Source organism: Coturnix japonica, chromosome 4, assembly GCF_001577835.2.
Source record: "Coturnix japonica isolate 7356 chromosome 4, Coturnix japonica 2.1, whole genome shotgun sequence".
Classification (NCBI taxonomy): Eukaryota; Metazoa; Chordata; class Aves; order Galliformes; family Phasianidae; genus Coturnix; species Coturnix japonica.
In genome coordinates, this window is record NC_029519.1 from 81,467,660 (window position 1) to 81,479,831 (window position 12,172).

The 12,172-nt window shown below is 47.6% G+C and overlaps 1 protein-coding gene across 12 annotated transcripts in view; it reads left to right on the forward strand.

Moving 5' to 3' along the window:
• Positions 1-12,172, forward strand: part of EXOC6B (exocyst complex component 6B) — a 221,083-nt gene that overhangs the window by 32,536 nt on the left and 176,375 nt on the right. For all 12 annotated transcript variants that reach the window (XM_032444058.1, XM_015862999.2, XM_032444053.1 and 9 more), the window contains one exon: positions 56-260. In XM_032444058.1, the coding sequence (XP_032299949.1) occupies positions 56-260 (205 nt within the window). The remainder of the gene's footprint in view (positions 1-55; positions 261-12,172) is intronic.

Consider the following 12,172-nt stretch of genomic DNA (forward strand, 5'->3'; position numbering starts at 1 on the left):
AAGTAGGATAGAAATAGCTCTACTTTTCCTGCATCTGCTTTCTTGCTGTCCCCAGGCACTACCCAGCATTGAAGACCTTGGAGCACCTGGAGCACACCTACCTGCCCCAAGTGAGCCACTACCGCTTCTGCAAGGTGATGGTGGACAACATCCCAAAGCTACGTGAGGAGATAAAGGAGGTGTCCATGTCAGACCTCAAGGACTTCCTGGAAAGCATCCGGAAGCATTCAGACAAGATTGGGGAGACGGCGATGAAGCAGGTAAGGGCTTGTTCTGTTTGGGGTAGGAGGATGGTGCTTTGTAGCCACGTTAAGCTGAGTTCTGTCTTTTCAACACGAAGGCATTAAAGGCTTCACAATAATTCTCTTCCAGAAGGTGAAACAAGTGTTCTGTGGTTGGTAGTAGAGTTGTTTGTGCTTAGGGATGTTTGCATTGCTGTGCCTGGTGGGAGCTGGAACATTGAGACACCTGATTTGACAGGTTTGGAGTAACAGAAGTGCATCTCCTGACTGTGCCTTGATTTTCGCCTTTTGTGTCTTAAGCTGATGTTCAGATATTGGCAGACTTTCCTTGTGACTTGTATTTGCCTCTTGCCAGAAACTTCTCCAAAGACAAAAAAAAAAATGGTGGTGTTACATTCATGGCTGGAAATACAGGCAGGTTCAGTTCACTTTTAAACACTGTTCTTTCTGTAAAATTGACTAGATGTTGCCTTGTTGTCTTCTCAGTCTCTTTCTGTGTTGCGACAACCAACTCTTAACACCACATAGAAGAGCTGTGGAGGACACAGACTCACAGAAGGGCTTGGGCTGGAAGGTGTACACTATTCTACTCCTTACAGTTCAACATTTGTGTTAGCAGTTATGTTAAATGAAACTGGGTTCTCTGAACCTGCAGAACCCCCCCCTGTGTGGGCTTAATGTCCTGCTGCAGTGCCAGACATACATGGTGGGAGCCCCCATGGTCATCACGCTGCATTTACCTGGTACAGTGGTTTCTGGACTAAAAAAGATGTTTGCAAAACAATAACCCAACAAACAACCAGCCAAACAACTTGTGCATTGTGACATCCAGACTTTGAAGCAAATTATCCATTGGTTTCTGTGGCTCTGGATGAGAAGGAGTAAGTTTAATTTGCTTTTTTGGTGCCCAATTAGTGCAGCAAATGTGCTGCTCTAAGTAAATAAATAGTTCTTTATATCCCATTAAGGATATTTACCAACTATAGAGGCATAAGGGGATGCAGATGTGTCCTCTTCCCTTGGTTCCCAGCCTTGCTGTTGTTGTGCTGGATGAGACTGGTGCTCAAACCTCATGGCACCGTGGCTGTGTTTGGGTAGAGAGATTCCAGATCCTTTGGCATAGGCAGATCCATGTTGAGAATTTCCCAGTTTTTTTGAGGAGAAACAGAAGGAGGTTGGAAATAAGAAGCCCCCAGGGTGTGTTTTCTTTCCTCCCATAGCAGCTAACTGGTTTCCTTTTCCTCTCTGATTTTTGGATGTTAGGCCACTTCTCTACACTTAGTCTTTTGTCTTTCGTTGCTTATCTCCACTCCTGATGTTTTTAGCTTTCCTTAAGTTCATTATTCTTCAGCTCAAGATAATTCTTGACTAGGGCTGTGGTCCTGCACCTGGGGAGGGCTGACCACACACATCAGCACAGGTTGGGGGCTGAGCTGCTGGAAAGGAGCTCTGTGGAGAAGGACCTGGGGGTCCTGGTGGACCAGCAGTTGATAAACAGTTGACCACAGGGTGACCGTGGTCAAACCATGACCGAAAAAGCTTCTTGACTTGGAGGTTGGGAGAGCTCTGGCACAGCTGCCTGGAAGGGTGATGGAATCTTCTTCTCTGGAGATACCCAGACCTACCTGGTCTGTTTCCTGTGCTGTAAGTAATTTGGGTGGGTGTTGAACTGGGGGGTCTTCAGAGGTCCCTTCCAACTGCTATGGCTCTGTACTTCAGTTGCAATTGTAGAGCTGGAAATGATGCTGGTGTTCCAGCTACGTGCTGGGCTTATTCCTGCAAAGAGCATCATTCTCTGCCTGGAGGATGAGGAGCTCTGAGGAGCCGGAGCTTCGTGAGTCTCTCATTGCATGGGGTCACTTCATGGCATTCTGCTGAAAGCAAAGGGCAAAGCTTCCCCAGCCAGAGTTACTGCCATTGCTCCGGCACTGCTGGCCATGATTGATGGTGGAGTACAGCTGGCAGAAGGCCTGGAGAGCCGGGGAACAGCAACTGGCAGCTGAATGCATTCGGTTCAAATTAGCATCATTGAAATTCTTTTCAAATTGTTTGATTTCACCGGCGGGAATGGAATCGGGGTTGATACAATGGGGAAAGGGAATGGTGTTTTTGCAGCCTTACGGATCTGAAGCCGACGATGACAAAGAGCTGAAAATTTCATTTCGTGATCATCAGAATGAATGTGTCGTGGAGCGCTTGGAGTCGGAAGCAAGGACAGGGATTGCTGGCCAGACCTGCTCCTGGATGGGAAAACCAATGGGGTGTAGGCAAGTAGGACATGCCGGGGTCAGCAATGTGCAGGAGCAACGCGTGAGAAACCTTATATCCTCTGTGGGCAGCTCATGGGTTCTCAGTGACTCCTTTCCTCGTATTTTTTTCAATCTGAGTTTAATTACCTGTGGTTCTAGGGGGGGGGGGATCTGCTGCATTCCAAATCTTGGGCTTAATTCCACTGTACTCGAGCAGTTCAGCACATTTGAACTTGTTTTAGACTTTGTCTCTATGAACCTGCTTTGGTTTCATTGGTTTTTGAGATCTAAGCCCTGGCCTGGCTGGAACAAATTACAACTTAGGAACACTTGCTGATGTTCAGTACGTGGTTTTATCATCTGGCTTAATGCCTGATGATGTGCTACCAAGGGACGTGGTTTAGCAGGGATGTATTGGTGGTAGGTGGGTGGTTGGGCTGGATTGTCTTGGAGGTCTTTTCCAAGCTTGGTGATTCAATGAAATATTCAAGGCAATTCTGATGGTGCTACATGCAAAATACTGAGGGTGAGCAGTGAATGCTGCTATGGAGACCTAGAGCAACCAGTGCAAAAGCCATTATTAGATGGAGTTCTTCAGGACAGCCAAAATGTCCCATGTGCCATTGGAATGGATGGAAGCAAGCCAATGTTTTATAGCCTCAGTAGGATGCACCATCAAAGCTGATGTTTAATAGGTGGTGGAGTAGGGTAAGCTTCAACAGATGGGTGAGATTCAATGCTTTCTGAAGCTCTTTTAGCTTCAGTTTAGACCTCATGAGCTGACTGGGTCCCTGTGTTGCAGGGGACAGAAGGGCTTTATGTTGCCTCCCCCCTCCCCGTAGTTTGTGTTGTGTTCTTAATTATCCCCATCTCTGAAATGTGGTGACTTTGTGTCATCTTTTACAGCTCGTGTGGAAATTGTTTTTTGCTTTGTGTGGGTGTTTCAGGGTCAATTAAATCTCACTGTTTTCCTGTGGGTGCGCTGTGCAGGGAGCAACCTTCAGTGTGCTCCAAAGGTCCCATGTGTGCCTGGTTCCAAACCCAGCACCAGCTGCCACATGGGACGGATCCCCCCAAGGTCACTGTGGTATGCAGAAGATCCTTGCATTCATTCATTCATCATCATAGTGGCTCCCAAGTCACCCCTAGGTCTGAGCTTCCACCCCCATTTCTTCTTCCAAAAAGTGAAATCATGTATTTTAATAAAAGCAAGGAGAATTTGTAGTCTTGAATGCAGGAAGGGCAGCCTTTAGCAAGGGTCAGGCCAGTGGCTGGGTGTAGGGTGACTATTTACACAAGAGCACTTGGGATGAGCAGATAGTGCATCCCTTCTGGGCAGGTTTGTAAGGCAGAAACTTATTTTCTAGCGAAATTCTGTAATGAGACTTTCTTAATCTTTGATGCTATTGCTTGTCTAGTTGGAATATTAAAGTATTATGAAAGGAAATATGTCTTTCAGGGCTGTTTAGATTGGAAGTCTGATGATCTCAGCTCGCAGGTTACAGGGAAGAGGTTCATAAAACAGCCTGTGTGGATGAAGTGGCTGAAGCAGAAGGGAAATGGGTGCTGTGCTGTGTTGGAGAAGTGATGTACGTGCTGAAAATGATCTGTGGACGTGGCTACATCATCAAACCATAAGTTTAACTACAGGGCAACCATACACTGGACTGGTGTTTTGTGGGGTTGCCTATTAGACTCATTAAATGCTTGAAATCCAAGTGTTTCTTGAGAGCAAAATAATGGTGTTAAAGTCTTCTGATGCTTTGACCATTTGCCTGTGCATCTGGATAGCACTCTTAGATATGTGGATAGTCTGGTGTGGAGCTTAAGGAAACCAAGTGAGAGGGCAATGCCATGCTGACACATAAGCCTCTCTTGTTTTGAGCTCATTACTAGCTGTCAGGATGCTGCTGCCTTCTCCAGCTTTCTTGTTGATATCTCTGGGCTTATTGTGTCTCTGTGGCTTACTTTTAGATGTCTCTGGGCTCTGTGGAGGTGGTACAGTGCTTTGCTTGAACAAACACATCATATCAGGACCAGATTTCCAACGCTGCTTGGCACTGGAGAGCCCTTCCAGTCCTAGAAGCATCAAGGTTGGAAAATAGATCTAAAATCCCCAACCCATCCCACCGTGCCCACTGCTTGTATCCCCAAGGGCCACATCTCCATGGTTCTTGGACACCTCCATGGGCAACAACTCTGTGGGCAGCTGTGCCAAAGCATCACCCCTCTGTAGGAGAATCCCACTGTCCAAGCTGCCCTTCCTCTGGCATTCGGGTTGCCAATAATAAGATGAAAACTTGTTTGTAGGGCTGTGTTTGTATAGCAGAGACACAATGGCTCCATTTTCAGGGAGCAGGCCCTCTGATTGAGGCTCCTGTGCAAATTGCAAACGGGTGTGTGCAGAAATCACGGAGTGAAATCCATCAGCAGCCCAGGACTTCTTTACTTTCTAATGTCTTTTATTTTTTGTTTCAAATAAAGTTCTGCTGACAGGCTCAGGTCATTTAAGCCTCTCAACATATTCTTCTAATTCGCATATATAGCAAATTTAGACCAGCTTTTATGTGGGGATGAGAATACACCTAAGTTACCCCGGGACTGATTCTGTGCCTGCTCTGGGTTGAGTGGAGCACAAATGGATCCAGCACTGTTGCATTTGTCCCTGGAAACGCTCAAGAAATGTTGTACTGTGGAATGGGGTTTAGTGGGAAATATTGGTGATAGGCGGATGGTTGGGCTGGATGATCTTGATCTTCTTTGGTTCAGCAATTGCTTTAATATGGAGAAATGGCTGCTTTATTTCCCTCTGTTCCTTACAGGTCTTTGTGCTCGGATGCTCCGGGGTTGCTGGCTTGGTTGGGGCAGGAACACTAGCACAGCTCCTTGGGAGGGGAGAAGCTATAGAAAGGGAGCAAGGGAAAGGTGATCTGTGCATGCATCTATGCTGTCTGCTTGGGGGTTACTCCTAAAGGGTGGGATTTCACTTTGTGACTTCCTAGGAACTGTTTGGGAGTTGCTTTTGAAAGAGCTGGGAGAACTGGAGCCTCTTTGCAAAGCTTCCTTGTGCTTCTTGTCCTGCAGACGCCCTCATCACAGCTACCAACCCCTGTGTTCCCAGTCCTCCGGGTCTTCTCAGCATCACTGGGTGGCAGAGCTGTCTTGGCAAATGTGAGCAGTGTGGGGAAAGGCCATGCTCCCTGCTGACATCTGGGATTAGGGGGAGAGTCATAGAACCACAGAATGGCTTGGGTTGGAAAGGACCTCAAACATTATCTGGTTTCAGCTCCCTACTGTGGGCTCATTGCTACCCAACAGATCACGAAACCTTGGAGTCAAGTTGAAAGGGACCTCTTAAGGCCATCTGGTCCCACTCCCTGCAGTGAATGGGGATACCCACAGCTCCATCAGGTGCTCAGAGTCCCATCCAGCCTGACCCGAGTGTCTCCAGGGATGGGGCATCCATCACATCTATGGGCAGCCTGTGCCAGTGCCTCACTACCCTTATTGTAGAAAACAGTTTCCTTATATCCAGTCAGAATCTTCCCTCTTTTAGCTTAAAACCACTTCCCCTTATCCTATTGCTAACAGACCACATAAGAAGTGGCTCTCCTCCTGTTGCTAAGCTCCCTTTAGGTACTGGAAGGCCGCAGTGAGACCCCAGCTCCCTCAGCCTGTCCCTCTAGGAGAGGTGCTCCAACCTCTGAGCATCCTCATGTCTCCTCTGGACCCTCTCCAACAGCTCCTGGAGGAAGCACTGGGCGATGGGATGCAAACAACACAGCCCAACACAGTTACAGACGCTGATACTCCATCTCCATTCTAACCTTTCTCAGTCCCTCTTAACGCTGTTGGTAGTTCTGCTAACCCATAAAACAAGCGTCCTGGGAGTTCTCCTTCGAAGCAGACAGCAATATAAACAAACACCCCACACCGCTCTCCTCGCGCTGCAGCCTCGAGGAGCCGTGTGTGCAGCTCTGACCCCGCAACCTTTCCTCTGGTTGGCAGCGTGCTGGCGTTGACAGTCGGAGTGGTTCAGCCAGAGTTGAAAGATAATTGCTGGAGGAGCAGCGGCCGGGATGGTATGTGTTATTCAGCAGGACCCCCTTGAGGCGAAGCTTTGAATCTGGTGCGCATTTCAAAGCATGTGTTAAACTTTATGTGATACTGATTAAAACGGAGGGCTTGGGGGTGAATTGGCACGGGCCCCACGGCTGCATCTGCCAAATGACATGCAAAGAAATGTCTCGCTGTGGCGCGGGGCTGAGCGCTCCTCTCGGCAGGATCAGGATCTGGAAGGGGAAAGCCTTTGCTGGGGCATTCCTCCTGCATGGTGCACACACATGAGAGCTCGCAGGTCCTACACAAGCCCTCTGCTCATCTGGTATTTTCATTTAAAGCCTTTTTCTTTTCAGACCCATATGGAAATAATAGTTCTCCCCCCCACTCCCCACCCCCATCATCTCCTTCAAGTTCGAGTTTCCACTCAGCAGATGTAAAGAAGTGAGAGGATAACTGGAGGCAGGTACAGAGGTGATGTAATGATGCCCTGCTGCAGGGCTTAGCTTAGCTGTGCCTTTGGATTGGAAAGATGTGGCACCAAGAGCTGTGGTTAGGGGATGTGGTGGGGGTGGGTTCACAGAATCATAGAATGGCCTGGGTTGAAAAAGGACCCATAATGATCATCTGGTTCCAACCCTGTGCTATGTGCAGGGTCACCAACCAGCAGCCCAGGCTGCCCAGAGCCACATCCAGCCTGGCCTTGAATGCCTACAGGGATGGGGCATCCACAGCCTCCTTGAGCAACCTGTGTTCTTGCACACCAGGCACGTTCTGGGGAGGGTTTATGATTTATGTATGCCAGCTTTCTTTGTCTGCCCATTAGAAATAAAGAGAGGAGCCTTCCTTCTTGGAGTATCTTCAGCTGCTGTGTTATTGAGGCGTAGAGCAGCACTTAGAGCAGCTCCAAAGCTGTTCTCTCTGTTGTTAAGCAATAACACGTTCCAGCAGGTGCACACGTGGAGTACTCAGAGTTTGCTGGGGTTGCCAGCGTTGCCATTGCTCAGAAAGCAGCCAGGTCTGTTTTCTGTGTACCCAGAAGCAGCTTTAATTCATGTTACTTGGTCGTCAGCATGTCTCCTTTCTTCTTGCAGTATTGCACGTGGTGGTGTAGAGAAAGAAAACAGCAGAAGAGGGAAACAGTGTGGTCACAGTCCCTGGGGTTGTTCCAGAACCATGGAGATGTGGCACTGAGGGACGTGGTCAGTGGGCATGGTGGGATGGGTTGGGGCTGAGATTCTCCCTGGGCTCACAGGGATTGTGCAGATGGCCTCCAGGTTTCTGCTGGGGTTGCAGAAATCACCTATGATTTGTTTGGTGACCTTGGAGACAGTCCAGGAAGGCCAGTTTCCTTGCATTACATCACTGATGACTCAGCCCTGTGACCCTACAGCCAGTTCCCATCTCTGTGATGCTCAAGCTGAATGATGCAAACCCTTCATCTCTGAAACAGTGAGCACCTGGGTACTGAGGTGTGTATACAACTGTTGCCCATTGCCCTTGCTGTGAGCTTACCAGAAATGCATCAGCAGGAAAAGGCTGTAGATGCTTTTTGTTCCTTGAAGCATTTTCCTTTATAAAATGCTGGCAAGTAGAATGACATAAGTGAATCATTGAAATATTAATGGACAGATTTGTAGGGAAAGGGAATTCATATCCTCTGGATCAAAGAAATTTGTTGTATATTAATTTTATGTATTTGCAAGTTCAGATGTTCTCTAATGTCTTCTTCTTGCGCTGTTAGCAGTGCATGTTTTTAATAAGCCTTTATTTGTACCAAAGCTGGCAGAGGAGTTTCCTGTTTGCCTTAGAGATGGTAGCATCGCCTTGAAGCCATTCGGACTCTGGCCTTGGGGTTGGATTAACCCCTTGGTGTCTGATTGGGCTGCACCCACACAAGACATGGAATATCTGGGAGCTCCTGGCACAGGCTGCAAGAAATCTGGTTTCATTCTGGAGAGCCCAGCGTTTGACATGCAATTAAAAGGCTATGAGCTTTGCTAACTCTTATAAATTTCTTTTGCAAGTGTGCCTGTTAAAGTCCAGTTTTATTAGCCACCTGTGCACGCTTTATTTTTAAATAGGGATGTTGGCCCTGTAAACCTGACTTTTTAAAATTTAATGTATCAGATGTTATTGAAGTATCTTTACGGCGCTGTGCTGTTGTTGCAGCTGCAGCTTTGATAGCTTATATTTGCAGCTACTGAGGATCTGATTGTGTGCGTGTGCTTGTGTGGGGGCAAGCGTGCACACACAGAAACGTGTTTTATGATACTCCCAGTGAAGCATCTGCTGCAAAAGCTGGAGAGGGCCTCGTGTTGGGGGCAGGAAGCTGTTCCCTGAGCTTCAGAGACTGAGTGCAAATTGAATGCGATGAGAAGGTTGGCCTCTTCTTGCAGGTAACAGTAATGGGATGAGAGGTGATGCCCTGAGGAGGGCTGGGGTGGATGTTAGGAAACATTTGTTCTCTGAAAGAGCAATTGAGCACTGGCACAGTTACCCAGGGAGTGGTGAGGTCACCATCCATGGAGATGTTCAAGGATCATGGAGATGTGGCACTGCCGTGGTCAGTGGTCATGGTGGGATGGGTTGGGGTTGAACTTAACTGTAGAGATCTTTTATGACATCAGTGATTCTATGATTCTAAATCCAGAAGGTTGAAGCAGCCTTGAAGCATTCAGCTCGTCTGTTTCCAGACATCTTGTAGCTTGGAACCAGGCCTCCTAAATTCTGCATTTCTACCTATTGCAGCTGAACTGAGATGCTCTTCAGAAGTCTCTTGTCCAACCTCCTGCTCAAACCAGGTCAGACTTTTAGGTCATAGCACACGTTTCATGGCTCGATATCCTCTGGGGATGGAGACTGCAGAGGTTTTGGGACATCTGTCCCAATGCTTGGCTCTCCTCATTGTGAAAAGGTGTTTTGTTTCAGACTGCAAGAACTTTGTTTATGTCTGTCTTAAGCTTTTTTCCCCACTCTGCACCACTGTGAAGAGCCTGCCTGCATCTCCTTGGTGACCTGCTTGTAAGGACTGTTGGGTTCCCATAAGCCTTCTCCTCTCCAGGCTGTCATGACTAACCTCTGCAGGACATGTTCTCATAAGTTCTCTGCTCTTGAAGGGATCTCTTTTGGGACCGTATCTGGTGTTGAGCTTTGAGTAAGTGAGCCACCCTAGCAGCCTGTAGGCTCAGTTTTTGGGTGCTTGGCTGAATATGGCTGTAGAAGACTTCTCACGGTGTGTAAGCAGAACAGATGCCTTGCTTTGTGCTGCTATGTGAAGTCCCAAGACTTCATGATGATAAATGAAGGACTCATTATGGAAAGCTAGAGGATATTATCTTGATGGCAGATCACACTGCCATCCCATGAGCTTTGTGTGCTGGGAAGATGGGAAGATCCTGGTGTGGTATCACCTGGAATGTGAACTTTCCAATGCAGTGAGACTTGGATCAGCTCTCCTGCAAGCACAAACAATCCACTCTCATGTGCTGGGACAGTGGGGCTGCCCACAACCCAGGCCTGCTCATACTTATCTCTGTTATAGAAATCTCTGAGGTGTGAGAGCACTCCCATGTGTCCAAGGAACTGATTCTGCAGCTTGCCATGGGACGATGCCCAACAACTGGATGCCACGCTGGAGGCTGTTGCAATCAACTCAACTCTTTTGCCTTTGAAAAGCATGGTGGCTCCTGGCTAAATAGGGCATATAGGGTTTGACCGTCGCAGTGGTGACTCCCCAGTTTGATTCATGTATGGATAGCTTCTTTTTATTTGGGTGCTTTCCTTCAGAACTGCAGATTCTGGGTCACGCACCAGTAAGCAAACTTGTATGATGTGGTTTTTAAATGCTAATCATTTCCTCCTAGGCAGAGACCTTCTGTACCGAGCATCAGCCAGGCTGGAGAAAATTAGCTTTTCTGCCTTATAAACCCCTGCGAACAGTTGTTGCTGATAGAAATGTTGACAGACCCCCTTGCTTGGCGGTCTGCGTGGTGCCACTGGAATGAAATGTCAATAGTCTGTGCATGGGTGGGACAGCTTGTATACAGCTGAGCCTTGCATTCTTTATCACTACCAAACAAGTCTTTGGAATTGTTCAGTGAATTTTCACACACACGCATATATATATTTAAAGTATTTATTTGCTTTTCTCCCTTTTAACCCAAATCCATGTCATTTACGGCTTCCTGGCCTCTATGATTTCTGATTGACGTCAAAAACAACATACAAAAAACAACCCACCCTGAGTAGATTAAGCTGCCGAAATGCCTTCGAGGCGTTGTTTATAGGTCTGTGCTCTTTCTTTGCTGAGAGAAAGTGAGTCCTTTAATATCTTCCACATTTCCCAAATCTCTCCAACTTGGATGCCGAGCGCTGTGGCATTTGAAGATGCTTTTTTGCTGCTTTTAGGGTGAGACTGAATGAATGCTGGCAGACGGGGCTGCAGTTCTGCCCGTTAAGGTAAATGTAATGAGTCTGAAGGGCTCAAGATCAATGCTGTTGGAAGCTGAAGACCTTACAGCTGCCGAATGATGAAGAGCAGCGCTGTGGATGAGTTATGCTCTGGAAGGAGATGGTTTTTGGGGGGGAATAGAGGGTGAGAAAGAACAGGCCGTGCAGCTTGGGTAGGTTCCAAGGACAGCAATGCTTTCTGAAGCAGTAAAACATCTTCTGGTTCCACTTTGCCTTACAAGTTGCTCGTGGGTTGTTGGTTCTGCAGTTCAACCCCCCACCACCTCCATGTGCTGGGATGGAGCTCTGGGGACAGTGTGTCAGTCCTCAGTGTGCCCCATGACCAGAGACTTCTTGGTCCCTCAGTCCTGTATCCTGGAGCCATCTGACTGCTGGAGCATGGAGCAGGATTCATGTTCCTGGCCCCTCCTGTTGGATTTCCAAGTGAATGGTGGTGTAAGGTGCATTGTGAACCTTTCAGCCCTGGAGGATGGCTGGGCTTTGATTGTGGCCTTCTATTGGAAAAGCAAATGAGGCACTGCTGATATGGATATTCCAATTGCCTCTTTCTTCCTTCTTCCAGTCTTTGGATGCTGGGTTGTGTATGAGTGTAGGCCATGCTTAGGGATGACAGTGTGAATCCAGTGTTGCTTCCCTTTTGCTCTCTCTTGAGAGTGGTGAGGTGCTGGAACAGCTTCCCAGAGAGGCTGTGGATGCCCCGTCCATCCCTGAAGGTGTTGAAGGCCAGGGTTTCTTTGCATAGGAGAGCTGAAGGTTTCCTTGAAGGCTGGGTATGTTGTTAGTGTGTTGGTTGTACTTCGGTGCACGTGGTTCCCTGTTACCATTGGACTACATGTATTGCTTCTTGTGGGCACTGGTTTCCCTACAGATGCTGGTACTGGAAGTTATATAAGGGTTGAAATGAGAGTGCTGACAGTTCTTATCTGCCAGAATTTCATAGTTACGTGGCTGTAAAGCGATAAAGACAGCTCATACATTACATCCATCACTTAATACATATTGATATGCAAATATTTTATCTCCCGATGAAACTTGCATTCATCACACAAGAGCTGATCTAAGGATCCCTGGGTAAGGAACGTGTGGACTCGGGCTCTGTCTCCATAATGTACTTCTTTGTGTGACCCCAGGGCTTTATGAAAGACACGT